This window comes from Geotrypetes seraphini, chromosome 14 (genome assembly GCF_902459505.1).
Source record: "Geotrypetes seraphini chromosome 14, aGeoSer1.1, whole genome shotgun sequence".
Classification (NCBI taxonomy): domain Eukaryota; kingdom Metazoa; phylum Chordata; class Amphibia; order Gymnophiona; family Dermophiidae; genus Geotrypetes; species Geotrypetes seraphini.
Genome location: NC_047097.1, coordinates 4,471,140 through 4,486,946, shown reverse-complemented (window position 1 = coordinate 4,486,946; position 15,807 = coordinate 4,471,140). Strand labels below are relative to the sequence as shown.

Sequence of the window (15,807 nt, the reverse complement as noted above, 5' to 3'; positions counted from 1 at the left end):
GCCAGCTCCCCGACGAGGACCAGCCAGGAGGACAAAGAGATGATCGGACTTCCGGAATTCCTGGGTCCGCTGCACATAAGAGCGAAGGACCCGACCGACATCCAACTTGCGCAGCTGCCGTTGCTCAGAAGAGCCCTCCCGACCACCCAAGACCGGGAGAACCACCGATTGATTGACATGAAAAGGAGAAACAACCTTCGGCAGAAAGGAAGGAACAGGCCGCAAGACGACCCGCTCCCTAGAAAACTCCAAGAAGGGAGCCCTACAAGAGAAAGCCTGCAGCTCAGAAACACGCCTAGCAGAAGTAATGGCCACCAAAAAGACCGCCTTCAAAGTAAGGTCCTTCAAAGAACAGTCGTCCAAGGGCTCGAAAGGCGGGCGCACCAAAACAGAGAGAACCAGATTAAGATCCCAAGAGGGAACCGAGGGCCGTAGGGGAGGCCTAAGCAACTTGGCCGCCCGCAGAAACCGAATCCCATCAGGAAGAGCCGATAAACGCTGACCTGACACCAACCCTCGAAAGGCCGACAGGGCCGCAAGATGAACCCGGAGAGAAGACCAAGCCAGGCCTCTATCCAGGCCATCCTGCAAGAACTCTAGAATGTTAGGCAGAGAAGCGCGAAAAGAGGTCACTCCCCGCGCCCGACACCATTCCTCAAAGAGACGCACATAAGCCCGAGAGGTAGAAAGCCTCCGGGACCCCAACAGTGTAGCGATCACCTTGTCTGAATATCCCTTCTTGCTAAGGCGACCCCTTTCAAGAGCCACGCTGTAAGACAGAAGGGAGACGGGTCGAACATGGGAATGGGACCCTGCATCAGAAGGTCGTCCGAGAGAGGCAGAGGAAGAGGAACCGCCACCAGGTGCCTCACCAGATGCGCATACCACGGACGTCGAGGCCAATCCGGTGCCACCAGCACCACCAAACCCGGATGGTGAACAATGCGAAGAAGCACTCTGCCCACCAGCGGCCAAGGAGGGAACACATACAACAGCCCCTCCGTTGGCCACGGCTGGACCAGAGCATCCAGACCCTCGGCCAGCCCTTCCCTGCGACGACTGAAGAAGCGGGGCACTTTGGCGTTGCCACTCGTGGCCATCAGGTCCATCAGGGGCTGCCCCCAATCTTGCACTATCAACCGAAACGCTCCGGCGCCGAGAAACCACTCTCCTGGATCCAGGAAGTGACGACTGAGGAAGTCTGCCTGAACATTTTCTACCCCGGCTATATGAGAAGCCGAGAGGTCCAGAAGATGGGACTCCGCCCAAACCATGAGCCGAGCCGCCTCCTGCGCCACAGGAGTGCTCTTGGTGCCCCCCTGACGATTGACATAAGCCACCGCCGTGGCATTGTCCGACAGGACTCTGACCGACTTGCCCAGGAAAAGGAAGTGGAAAGCTAACAGCGCCAGCCTGACCGCTCTGGTCTCCAACACGTTGATCGACCAGGAGGCCTCCTCCGCGGACCAGGTGCCCCGAGCTGAGTGGCCCATAAACTGAGCCCCCCAACCGAGGAGACTCGCATCCGTAAGGAGCACCGTCCACTGCGGGAGATCCAGACCCACCCCCTGAACCAGGTGAGGGGTCCGGAGCCACCAGCGCAGACTGCAGCGCGCCAAGCCTCGTAGGGGAACCGGAACATCCAAATCTTGCCTCCGGGGAGACCACCTCCGGAGCAGAGCATACTGAAGAGGACGCATGTGGGCCCGCGTCCACCTCACCACGTCCAGGGACGCAGCCATTGACCCCAGGACTTGGAGGAAATCTCGCGCCCGAGGACCCCGGGACGCCAAAAGCAGGCGAATCTGAGATTGCAATTTGCTCACCCGGGCCTCTGGAAGGAAGACCTTCCCCAAGGAGGTGTCGAACATAACCCCAAGGCACTCCAGACGCTGAGCCGGGACCAACCGACTCTTGGAAAGGTTGACCACCCAGCCCAGCGACCGGAGAAACTCCACCACCCGAGCCGTAACCCGGGAGCTCTCCTGCAACGACTTTGCCCGAATCAACCAGTCGTCCAGGTAGGGGTGAACCAGGATGCCCACCGACCGCAAGGCTGCCGCGACGACCACCATTACCGTGGTGAACGTCCGAGGAGCCGTGGCCAGACCAAAGGGAAGCGCACAGAACTGAAAGTGCCGCCCCAAGATCGCAAAGCGAAGGAAGTGCTGATGAGAGGCCCGAATTGGAACCTGCAAGTAGGCCTCCGTCAGATCGAGAGACGTAAGAAACTCCCCCGGCTGAACCGCCAGAATGACCGACCGCAGCGTTTCCATGCGGAAAGATGGAATCTGGAGAGCTCTGTTGACCCCTTTCAAATCCAGGATGGGCCGAAAGGTCCCCTCCTTTATGGCCACCACAAAGTAAATGGAGTACCTGCCGGTGCCCCACTCCGTAGGGGACACCGGCACCACTGCCTCGAGATCTAGCAAACGCTGAAGGGTCTGACGAAAAGCCTGCGTCTTCCATGGAGTCTGACATGGAGAAGCGAGGAAAAGGTCCGGCAGAGAGCGGGTAAACTCCAGAGCGTAACCGTCCCGCACCACCTCAAGGACCCACTGATCGGACGCGATCTCGGCCCATTTGGGGAAAAATTTGCGCAGCCGGGCCCCCACCGGAACCAAAGGGGGCGCCGGCAAGGAGTCATTGCGCAGGACGGGAAGCGGGGGAACCGGCGGAGGGATTCCCTGCCCCCCGACGGGCCCCCCGAAAGGGCTGCATGCGCTGGAAGAACCGACCCCGGGAAAAACCCTGAGCCGGGAAAGAAGCAGCCCCACGCCCCGGGCGATACTTGCGAAATTCCCGCAAACGCCCCCGGGCAGCCCCACACCTAGACGCAGGGCGGGCACGGTCCTCAGGCAGACGGGGCACCTCCGAGTCCGTCAGAGTCTGAATCAACTCATCTAATTCCTCTCCAAACAAAAAGACCCCCTAAAGGGAACTTTAGTAAACTTAGCTTTGGATGCAGAATCCGCCGCCCAAGCGCGCAGCCACAAAATACGCCGCGCGGCCATGCCATAGACTTAGCCGAAATCCGCACCAAGTCATAAAGAGCATCTGAGAGGAACGAGGCAGCCATCGCAATCTTCGCTACCTCCTGATCCACTAGAGACCAGTCATCAGACTCCCGATCCAGGACACGCTCAGCCCACCGAAACACGGCGCGAGCGACTAGCTCCCCACAAACAGCCGCCTGGACCCCAAAGGCAGAGACATCAAAATCATACTTAAGAAGTGTCTCTAACGCACGCGCCTCCGAGACCCTAAGAGCAGAACCGTCCATAACAGGCACGGTATGCCGCTTAGGAAGTGCCGAGACCACCGCGTTCCCCATTGGCGAAATTAAGGTAGCCCTACCTCCCTCCGGGACGGGATACCCAAGAGCCAAGGCGCACACCAAACGAAGCTGCGCCCATAGGCCACTGCGCCAACACAAAATCCCGCAAATCCTGACGCACAGGAAAAGAGCGGGAACCAGGACAGACCCCCTGAAGCAGAGGGGCCCCCATACGCGGGGTCTCCGGCGGCGCCACTGCAAAAATGCAGCACCAAGGAGACCTGCTACACAGGTCTAAAAGCTCATCCCTCTGAATAAAAAAGCGCACCACGGACGCATCTGCTCTGGAAGACGGGAAACCCGCCGCCCCGCTGCCAACAGGCGTCCCCTCTAGAGGATCCTGGAAGCCCGCCAAAGCAGCCAGGTCCTCAACCAGGCCAACACGCTCCTCCGCCCACCAATTCGCAATCCAAGCCCCCCCGCGGGCGCTTGGATGAGGGAGGAGGAAGAGGGGACGCCAAACGAAAAGAGGGAGGCAAAGCCATAGGGGGCGCGGAGGGAAACCCCCCCCGAAACCCCCCAGGTGCACGTGGGACCCCCAAAAGTCCGCACAAAGAAAGAAATTAAATTGGGGGCAAAAAACCCCTGGGGGTCCCCAGGGACTCCCTGCCCCAGCAGGGGTCCATGCTGAAACCTGCCCCTGTGTTCGCCATACAGGGGGAAGGTCACCTGAGGTTGCAGACAAAATGGAGGGGCCAGACAAAGAAAATGGCGAAGTTCCCGCCAAAAATGCTCCCTCCATGGCCTTTAGCGGATGAGAAGACTGAACAGTCTCAGCCGCTAAGACAGGCAAGTCGGCATCAGCTGTCAAAAAATCAGCTGAGAGGGAATCCTTCGGGGAATCCCTCCGTGGGCGGTTGTGGAAGACCGGGCTTCCCCACTGCTCCAAGCCGACTCGCGAGGCACCATCGGCGGGGAGCTCTGGGCGCCTGCAGCCGCTGCCGACGGAGCTCCACCACCTCACCGACCCAAACCGCCGAGTTCAGGCCGGCCGCGAGTGCCTCGCGGCTGGACTAAAATTGTGGCCTACTCCCCCGGAGAAGGGCACAATTGCTCCATACGCGACCTAGCTATAAAAAAGTGCTGGTTACATGAAAAAATACAGTAAAATACAGTTTTCTTAAAGGGAAACAACCCTCCAGACCAGCACTACCTCAGGATTTTTTTTTTTTTTTTTACAGAACAGACTCCACAGGCTCTCGAAGCAATATGCCTTGCTTGATTTAGGGGGCAAGGCTTACTGCTGAGGCTCCTCTAAAAAAATGTGGGGAGGTGGAGGAAGTGGGGGGAGGGACCCCGCTCGTGACCCGCCGGGTTTGACACCCCCGAGGTCGGACGAACCCCCAAACAGGGCCCGACCAAGCTCCGTCCGGCCAAAAACAGGGACAATAAACCCCTAAACAAATTCCAACAGCCCTACCAAGAGAGATGGGTACAGATCACTCAACACCTGCTGGAGACTGAAAGAAGACTGAGGGAAATAGAGAAGGGAGGATAGTATATACTGTCCCAAAGTTTTGTTTTCAGTCTCCACCTGCTGGTCATGATTAGATATATACCCATTCGTAAAGTTAACCTCTACTGGTCTGGAGAGTGCTAAAGAAGCAGCCATTATGCAATAAAAATGGGCAGATCTTCACTTTGAAGTTCTGAAACATATGACCTACTCACTTCTTTCCTAAGCTCGAGAAACACCTCAAGGGAAGAAAGTTTTCAAGCACCAAGGATGCCAAATTAGCAGAGTGGTTTGCAGCACCAAATAATTAGAGCACAACATCATTAGTGTGTGGAGCTCAGTGGTAAATATGTACAGCAGGTTTTTTCCTTAGCTTGTTGTTACATAGAAACTTGATGGCAGATAAAAGCCAAATGGTCCATCCAGTCTGCCCATCCGCAGTAACCACTATCTTTTCCTCTCTAAGAGATCCCACGTGCCTATCCCAGGCTTTCTTAAATTCGGACAGTGTCTCTGTCTCCACCACCTCTTCCGGGAGACTGTTCCACGCGTCTACCACCCTTTTTGTAAAAAAGTATTTTCTTAGATTACTCCTGTTGTCTTCACAAAGTCAAGGACTTATCCACATCCCCTCATACTTCATCAGAGGAAGCCTGTGTAGGTTTCAAGAACTGAAAGTGAGAAAACAATCAAGTTTTTGAGTCTGAGCAAAGCAAAATTGAAAAGCACACATTGGTGCCTATTCTGTGTTTAAATAGGAGCCGTGCAAAATTTTTGAAAGTCTTATATTTTAAAAAGGCACAGAAGAACAAATGCTGATTTGTGCCTGCACTTCAGTTTAGTCTGGGCATCCACACAAAGGCCATGCTTACCACAGAACCTTTGGGCACATGTTCTAGGCATATCCCTCCCCTTATTTCTGGTTTACTAGCATGAATTCCTACTGATTCCTTCGAGTATCCCTGAGCTATTTTTTTGGTGGTATTGTTGCATCATGGACTTTTAGCACCCAACTTTGAGAATCAGTTTCTTGGTCATTTCTGTCCCAGTGACTCCCTCATTTTTAAATGGCAGATGCTGCCATCTAGCAGTAGTCCTGTGGTACTACCAGTAGGAATAAAGCTGTCAAAAACAATGTGTTATTCATTTTGCTTTTAGACTTCCAGGGGTTACTGCCATCAAGATTTTGGGGGTAACAACTCAAGAACTTTTAGATCTCATATAGCCTCTGTCATCAAAGCTTGTTTCTTATGATTAAGAAAATGATCTACTTGAAGTGGCTTTTTTTTTTTTTTTGGGGGGGGGAATAAACAAGCTCTCACTATCAAGGGAATGCACACAATTTTTATTGGCTTTATTTGTTGTTTACAATTCTGGAGACCACACCTTCACAAAGATATAAACATGATGGAGTCGGTCCAGAGGAATGCTACTAAAATGGTCAGTGGCCTTGGTCATAAGGTGTATAGGGACAGACTTTTAAAATGATCTCAATTTGTATACTTTGGAAGCAAGGCGGGAGAGGGAAGTTACGATAGAAACATTTAAATACAAAAATAATATCCAAAAGTGTTACCAGCCAGTGGTGGGATATCCACAGAAAATTAGCATTTAGAAAAAAGTGGAATAAAAGCATCAAGAGTAATTTTTATAAGAAGGCAATCAATTCTGATTTCTAGCCACTCTTATATCACAGGCGATTAAAAAAAAACAAAAAACTCCATTTGAATGTAAAATTGCATTTTCTTGTAATCGCATCTCAGTGACTTGTTATGAAAAGCAGATGTATGGTCAAGGAAAGAAGAAGGGAGGGTGGGCCATTTTCGTTGCGAAGGGTGTTCAGCTTGTGAAGTTATGTTGGAAGGTAACTTTCTGGAAATTCCAGGAAGAAAGGTGATATCGTTGAAAAGCTATACAACATGCAAAATGGTGGGAATAGTGAATTGCCCACGCACTTTGCGTTATATTGGGCATACAGCTAGAAGTTTTAAAAATCAGACTGTCTGTTGGAGTGCTCGCAACCTATTGGTCGCCTCTGGTTTTGTTCTGAAACTTTTCCTTCCTTTTCTCTTTTCATAGGGGGGGGGAATTTTGGTTTTTGGACTGTGTTTATAGATATTGTTATTACTGGTTGTTACTGCTTTGTAGTCTGTCTTTGTTAAACAATAAAAACAGATTTGAACATAAAATCAGACTGTCTGAACATTACAGTAATATGTTGCATAAAAAACAAATTGATGTGCTGACTTGCCACTGTGTTGACAAACAGCACCTGCTCCAGGATTTTAAATGTGGGGTTCTATGGCACATCCCTACACCACATCAGAAAGGCAATGTTAAACGTATGCTGCATCAGCACGAGTAACGTTGGATATACTCCTTGAATACAATCTGGCCTAAGGGGTTAAATCAAAGAATTGAATGGTGTGCTTTTTATTAATCATTTGCATGCATTAATCTTTTGCACCCATCTCCTTGAAATATTTTGAACATTGGAAGTAGTTGTGATGTTGCACCGGAAGTGACATCATGACATTGGTGTGAGCCCTGTATGAGTTGAGTCTTGGAGCCAACAGTGCATGGGAGCATAGCAATGTCAGTAAGCCATTGTATTTTCCCTGACACAGCCACAGTGTGGCAAAACAAGAACCTTATCGGAAAGGCTCAGAAAATAAAGATTTGCAGCGCAGTGGAGCGAAGATTATTGACAACGCCCTGGAGTGAATTGTTTGAAAGACCGGTGAGGCTGTTCCAAGGAAGACACTAGCACTTTAAGATGAGTATATAATAAACCTTTTTGACGTTTTATCCCCGAACACATTGGTGGGGATTATCCCCAGTTAAAGATTGCATTTTCAAGTGGAGTTGTGATAATAAGAGCTGCTAGAAATCAGAATCAATTGCTCTCGAGGATTTTTCTCCACTTTTCTCTAAATGCTAATTTTCTGTGGGTATCCCACCACTGGCTGATAATATTTTTGGATATTATTTTTGTATTTTGCTCTTACCATCTTTATATTTCTTGAGAAACATTTAAATACCTACATTGCATAAATGCACATAAGGCAAGTCTCTTTCATTTGAAAGGAAGTTCCGGAATGAGAGGGCATAGGATGAAGTTAAGAGGTAATGGGCCAATATGAACAGATGATCTGACAATCAAAATTCATTCGTAACTAGATACCGCAGTAAGAGTCTATGCGCATTGAACAATTTCAACACCTGATCACTCTCTCTCTCTCAATCCCGAGGGAGTGAAGGCAGGCAAGCATACTTCTTAGTTGATATGGAAGCTGGAAACCATTTTCAGTAAGAATGATGGGATTGTGCATAAGACCCACACCTGAATCCAAAATTACGAGGAATGGAAACCATTTTCAGTAAGAATGATGGGATTGTGCATAAGACCCACACCTGAATCCAAAATTACGAGGAAAGGATCTCTGCATGACAAAGCGTAAAGTTCCAACACTTGTCAGGCCGAGGTAATCACCACCAAAAACACAGTTTTGATGGTAAGGTCCATCAGAGAAGCTTCCTCCAGAGGTTGGAAGGGTGATCTAGCTAGCACCCAGAGGACTAGATTAAGACACCATGCCAGAAAAGGATGTCGCACCAGAGGACGGAGGGGCAACGTGCCCTTCAAAAACCTGGCCACATCTGGATGTGCAGCTACGGTGCTCTTATTAATCTTAGGCCCAAAACAGGAGTGCCCCACAATCTGAACTTTCAGAGAGCCAGTCACTAGGCCTTTTTTCCAGACCTTCCTAAAAGAAGATGAGTACAACAGAGATCGATGTCGAGCATGGGTCCTCATTCCTTCAAGTGCACCAAGTTTGGAAGAACTTCCAAGGCTTTTGCCACTCTATCTGAATAGCCTTCAAGCACTAGCGCTGCATGTTCAAGAGCCATACCATAAGTTTCCAAGTTTATTATATAATTTGATTAATCGCCTATCACAATTTCTAGACGATTTACAATTTCTTAAATAATCAAATACGGGTAACAAATCAAACAAACAATAGCCATGTCAAATTAAAATAACAAATACAAACATTCCTATACATGGTTTAACCTATACATATAATATCAAAACAAAGGGAAAATTATTAATGGATTACAATCAATATTTAGTTTAAATATGTTTAAGGAAAAAACAGTAGGAGGGGAAACAAATAAAGTTTATAATAAAATATAAGATAAAAAGAGACCGAATCTTTGAATTTATTCACTAAAAGCATCTATAAAGAGGAAACTCTTAAGTTTGGTCTTGAATTTGTCCAAGTTCTTTTCCTCTCTAATAAATAATGGGAGGTCATTCCAAGACTGGGGAGCTGTTATTGAGAAAATGGTGTGACGCCTCGTATTGATAACTTTTAATGAAGGAATGGCCAATAAGTGTTGGTCTTGTGATCTCAGCTGTCTTGAGGTAAAATAAGGAATTAGGACTCTAAAAATAAAAGCAGGGGTTTTAAATAATAATGATTTAAAAGTAAGCAAGCATAATTTAAATAAGATACGGTGTGCAACCGGGAGCCAATGTGCCTATTTAAGTAATGGAGAAACGTGATCAAATTTTTTGGCTTTATAGATAATTTTAATAGAGGCGTTCTGGATAATTTGAAGACATCTGATTTCTTTTTGTGGTAGACCTTTAAACAGTGCATTACAATAATCAATTTTGGAGATTACTAAAGAATGAATTAAAATATTCAGAGATTTTGCACATAAAAATTTAGCTACTGAACGAATTTGGCAAAGTCTATAGAAAGTAGATTTGACCACATGGCTTATGTGATCGTGATAAGATAATTTGTTATCAAATATTACTCCAAGAATCCTAATATTGTGTGCCGTCTGCAAAGGAATGCCTTTAATAGAAATGGGAGAAAGAAGTCTATAGCAGTCCTTCCATGGAAAGAGCATAACGTTAGTTTTATTAATATTCAAGGCTAGTCTATTAGTATCCAGCCAATGATGAATTTGATCCAGCTTTCCGTTTATTGCTGCTATTTCTTGTAAATTATTGGGATCAATTGGATGTATCAACTGTATATCGTCTGCGTATGCGAATACCGAGAATCCGATAGACTGGCATAGTGTCATAAGGGGAGCAAGAAAAGTGTTAAACAATAAAGGCGAAAGTATTGATCCTTGAGGGATGCCATAGGGAAATGAAAAACTTTCTGAAGTCGAATTATTGAAAAAGACATTTGATGAACGGTTTTCGAAGTAGGACTTAAACCAGAGCAAAACCTGGTCTGTCACACCAATAGATTGAAGCCTGTTTATTAGAAGGGTATGGTCAATTGTGTCGAATGCAGACGAAAGGTCAAGTGAAATTAATAATACAGAAGTATGGTGATCTAAATGATACAAAATGGATGTAGTCATACCTATTAAAGAATGCTCTGTGGAATGATTTTGCCTGAATCCTGTCTGATTTGGATGTAAGACGTTAGTTTTTTTAATGTATTCTGATATTTGGTTGAACACAATTTTTTAAGTTGCTTTCGCTAGAAAGGGAATGTTAGCAATTGGCCTGTAATTAGTTTTTTCCTCAGGGCCTATTTTTTGATCTTTTAGGACTGGTCGTATAGTGGATTTTTTCCAAGCTAGAGGCACAACACCCTGTTGTAAACTCATGTTAATTAAAGCATATATATAAGGGCCAAATATTGAGAAATATTTCTTGAGAATAAAAGGGGGGATGGATTCTGTAAAGGATCCTTTGGGATTGATAGTTTTGATAATTAATTAAAGATCTTTAAGAATGGGAAGGTTGAAGTTAGAACATTTGGAGGAAAATAAAGGGCTGGTTTCTTGATCAGAAGCAAGAGTGGTTTGTTGTTTTAATGAAAGATTTTTCCTTATGTTGTTAACTTTATCCACAAAAGAATCTACTAATTCCTGTGCAGTTGGATGGGATTTGAAATCTTGAAAGAGGTTTTTAGACTGATGGTTGATTGATTTTAGGATATTATATAGCATGGAAGTATTTTTAGCTTGAAGAATTTGTCTGGAATAATGTGTCGATTTTGCTTGAATTATTTTTTCTTTGTAAAATATTGCATGTTCTTTAAATTTTAATAAATTTGAAGGACTTTTGTCTTTCCTCCAATTTCGTTCTAAAGAACGAAGTTGTTTTTTAATTAGGTTAAGTTCAGCGTTAAACCATGGATTAATGTGTTTCCGTGATGATATGTATTTTATTTGGGTCGGGACTAGTTTATCAATTAGAGATTGTGTAGTATATAGCCATTTAGTTAATGAATCATCTAGGCAAGATGTTTCTAAATTTGCAAGGTCGAGATTAAAATTTGCTGCAATTAGGTCCGAGGATAATTTGCTAAAATCTTTAAACTTACTAACCTGAGAAGTTTTGTTTGGTTTAGACCAGTGATTCCCAACCCTGTCCTGGAGGAACACCAGGCCAATCGGGTTTTCAGGCTAGCCCTAATGAATATGCATGAGAGAGATTTGCATATGATGGAAGTGATAGGCATGCAAATTTGCTTCATGCATATTCATTAGGGCTAGCCTGAAAACCCAATTGGCCTGGTGTTCCTCCAGGACAGGGTTGGGAACCACTGGTTTAGACAATACAGATATGTGTGTTATTGTAATTAAGAAATGATCTGACCATGGGACTGATTGAGATGAATGAAATTGAAATTTGTTAAGTGTAGATATAGAAGATAAGATCATATCAATCGTATGGCCTGCTGTATGTATTGGTGTTGATATTAAGGGGGATAGATCTAATTGCCTAAGATGGGAAAGAATGTCATCTCATCCCCTGCCTGAACAGACGGGGATGAGATGGAAGTTTGAGACTTTGATTCCTTTGTAGACAGATTAAGTCTGTATATCTTGGTTGCCTTGGCCAGTCTGATGCTACTAGAATCACCAGCCCCTGGTGTGCCATAATCTTGTGCAGAAGTCTGCCGTTCATGGGCCAGAGAGAGAAGACAAAGACTTGCCTTTGGCAAGGGTTGCACCAGGACATCCAGGCCTTCGCTTTCTGGCTTATATCTTCGACTGAAGAACCGAGCTGCCTTTTTGTTGGCGCCCACACTGATTCACAAGGCACGTGAAAGATTCCTGAGACAATGACCACTCACCGGGATCCAGGGTCTTCCTGCTGAGGAAATCTGCTTATACATTGATGCTTCTGCCACATGTGCTACCGACAGCGCAAAAAGATTGGCCTCCTCCCAGCGAAACAGCATCTAGGCTTCCAAGCATGAAACAGTACTCTTGGTGTCTCCATGGCGATTGACATAGGCTACTGTCATTGCGTTATCTAAGAAAACCGTTTGCTCTGCAGCACCCTCCTAAATGCCTGAAGCTCACAGTTCCAAGTGGTTGATCGACTGCTTCCTCTGAAAAAGGGACCAGTGTCCCTGGACACCCTTCACAATGTGCCACCAACTGTATAGGCTGGTGTCCATCAGAATCACCCATCCAGAGATGTGAAGGAGAACGCCTCTGGTGAGAGATTGGGGTTCCAACCACAAGGCTACACTGCAACGAGCTTCTGCTGTCTAAGGCAGCTGCTGGTGAAGCACATGCCTCTGTGAGCACCATCTGAAAAGGAGCTCATCCTGGAATGGATGCAAGTAAGCCCTTGCCTAGGGGACTATGTCTATGGTCCCAACCTCACTGATCCATGACCAGGGGGAGGACATGACAGTTTGTCACCTTTTCAAGTCTTGCTTGATATCATTACTGACTCTGAGAGTTTCACTTTGAATAAACGCAGATCTCACCAAATCAGGATTTTTTCCCTGAATAAACAGTCCCTTAAGCAAGTACCTACCAACTATACTTGAAAAAGGGAATAATTACATTCAAAGATTAATTTTCCACAAAACAAGTGTGTGTGAACAATGCTTGACGCATGTTGCAATACCCCAGAAAGAGCCCAACACAGAACCAGGAGCTTTAAATTTCTGAAAATTTTACACAAAGATTGGAGGGGGGGGGGGGTAGTTATTAAATGTGGACTACTTTAAGACATTAAGTTATTTTATTGTTAGGTCTCCCTCTCTTTCCTTTTCACCGAGTCACCTAGAGCCTGCTTAGGTATGCGCGACTCACAAATGAAAAATTAGATTAGATTAGAAATGGGACCTGTGCTAAAATAGCAAAAGTTAGTGGAAATTATGCTAGCTTATGTTGATAACTATGCCTTAATCTAAAATCTATGTTAAAAGGGAATTTATTACTCATCCTTTCCAAGTCTAAGCTCAAGGTAAATTACAAACATGTACAAATTATTTCCGTCTATATGGATTTATAATCCAAGTGGTATTTGTTCACATTTTCACAAACTGAGATATGTGTGCACTCAAGAGTTACCGTTTAGCACCGAAATTAAGGGTGTGTAGCTATAACTAGTGTCATCTTAAACACAAGCAGAGATATGGTCTACCACTGGCTATATGCCCACATCTCACCCCAGGTCCCAAGGTTTGGAAAACTTTGCAACAGATTTTATATAGTTCTGAAATATAAACTCCAAGTGTCACCATTTAATTTCCAAAGATGGAAGAGATTAGAATGTACCAGATTAAAACTGTATGAGATCCTGCTTACCTGAGGATGTCTCCATACAAGTTTGGCATGACGAGAACATCAAATTGTGTTGGATCTTGTACCATCTAGGTAGAAAACATTCATTCATTCAGCTTTCTTATGAACTCATTCTTATGTAAAGTATCTAACATGTGAACAATGAATGAATATATAGATGGTTGATGTTAAGGGTACTTACATTTAGGCATACTGTATCAAGATACATTTCATTGAATTTAATGTCTTTGTAAGCTTCAGCAACTTCTCTGCATTTCTTCAGAAAAAGGCCATCGGACATTCTCCTAGAATTAAGATGATCCAAAACAATGTTACAAACAAGACAAGGTTTCTGCTTTGTTATATTTTTCACTTCATTAACTTAAAATGGGGGAGGGGGGGGGCTGATATTCTGGTTCGTTTAAGCAAACAGAAAAGGAACCTACCTGCTTCAGCCACACTGATTGGGCCACTATCAATATTCAGGGCACTCTCCCGACAGTGCCACCAGGGAACTTTTTACAAGGTGGGAGGGGGGAGAGATGGCGTCCAGCCAGTTTGTTTTTATGTCTGCTCCCTCTTATCAGCAGGCAAGCCAAGCCAGCTCATGCACTGATAGACGGGAGACCCTTTGAAGAAATAGCTGCATATTACTGTGGCAATGTGTGATTTTTCTGACATCTAACATTGCTTTAATTTTTATCATAAGTTTGGTGCATTGAGCACTTTTTTTTTTGTACATGTACTAGAACACCGTGCAACATGTATATCATTTACATGGTATATACAAGTTTTATCTATTATTCATCAAAACATTGTATGCTCCTGTACCATTGTATTTTAAACAATTGTTGAAGGTCTACTGTCCTAGTAGAACATTAAGATCAGAGCTTTCTATGCTGTTATCTCAGGAGAAAATGACGAAAAGACATTGCAAGGGTATTTATTTTGCTTGCTTGTACCATAAGATCTGGGGCAGACTTGAGGGTAGTGCAGTGCCATGTATTTTGACTGATGTACTTGGTTATGCTGATTATTTGTTTTGATATGTTTATTTTATTATGTAGGCTGCTTGGGAACCGCCTAGGTATTTAGGCAGTGATATAAATTTTTTAAATAAATAAATTAAAAAGTACGGCATAGAGGCCTTTGCGTTCTGGACTAGAGAATGACACGGTGACGGTTACCCGTGGCTAGCCGCGTTTAGCCGCGGGTAACCCGCCGGAACGGGGAATGAAAAATAACAGTCGCTGCGGGGAAGGGGACAAGGCCATTCACCGCCTGTGGAGCGGTGAATGGTCTTGTCTCCGCAGTGAGGCATTAAGGATCGCGCAATCCCCGCAGCCACCGCCCGCCCGTAGCGTTTAGCCAGCTCCCTCCCTCTATCTCACCTTAAATTCTGAGTTTGCCGGCTTCCATTTTCCTGAGCCGCACGCGTTCAAAAAGCTGTGCACGTGTGGCTGCACGAGTCCATCAAGCTTCTCCTCTGACGCAACCAGAAACAGGAAGTTGCAGGAGAGGAGAAGCTTGATAGACTCGCACAGCTGCGCGTGCGCGTCTTTTTAAACGCGTGCGGCTCGGGGAAAAAGGAAGCCAGCAAACCCAGAATATAAGGTGAGGTGGAGGGAGGGAGCTGGCTAATCGCTGCGATAGGGTAGGTGGGGGCTGTTAGACCGTGAGATCGCGTTTGTTCCCGGCTCATACTAGGAAGGAGGGAGTGAAAGGAAAAAAAATTCTGGGCCAAGGGGATGAAGAGGGAAAGAAAGAAACCCACAGCAGGAAAGAAAGGGGAAGACAGGCAGGTGAACCAGATGCTGGAAGCAAGGGGGGGGGGGAGAAAGAGGGAAAGAAGCTAGATGGGGTTGAAAAGAAGAGACACACTGGTATGGAAGAGGAAGATAGGGGAAATCTGGACAGAGGAAGGTAACAGAAAGAGGGGAAATTATGTGCATGGGGCATAGGGACAGAGACATAAAGGGGACATGCCATGGAGATGGTATATGGACACGGGGGGGGGGGGGCAATGGCAGATACATAGGAGAGATATTAGAAATGGGGAAAATAGGAACACAGAAGCGAGATAGTTTGTGGGAATGGGACAGGGACAGAGCTCGCAGGCTCCAGCGGCTTGCACAAATTACATTGTAACGTGCCACAAAAATAAGAGGGAGGGAGGTAGATAGACCACGCGAGAGGAGCTGAAGGGTGGTAGAAAGGAACAGATTGTAAAGGAGGGAGGGAAGGGTGGTGGTGGAAAGGAATAGAACAGACCCTGAAGGGAAATGTGGAAGACAGAGTGGGGAGAAGTTGCTGGAAGGGAAGAAGACAGATGCCAGACTATGGGGGAAGGGAGGGAAGAAGATGGGTGCTAGACCAATTGGGGGAGGGTGAAGGGAGAGGCACAGTAACAGCAAATGGAAGACGCAGAGAGAAGACA

The 15,807-nt window shown here is 46.0% G+C and overlaps 1 protein-coding gene across 1 annotated transcript in view; it reads right to left on the bottom strand.

Annotated features, from left to right (window-relative positions):
- Positions 1-15,807, bottom strand: part of IDH3A (isocitrate dehydrogenase (NAD(+)) 3 catalytic subunit alpha) — a 59,485-nt gene that overhangs the window by 11,145 nt on the left and 32,533 nt on the right. Inside the window, exons 7-8 of the mRNA XM_033920350.1 lie at positions 13,573-13,675; positions 13,395-13,459 (exon numbers count right to left, since the gene is read on the bottom strand). Of these exons, the coding sequence (XP_033776241.1) occupies positions 13,395-13,459; positions 13,573-13,675 (168 nt within the window). The remainder of the gene's footprint in view (positions 1-13,394; positions 13,460-13,572; positions 13,676-15,807) is intronic.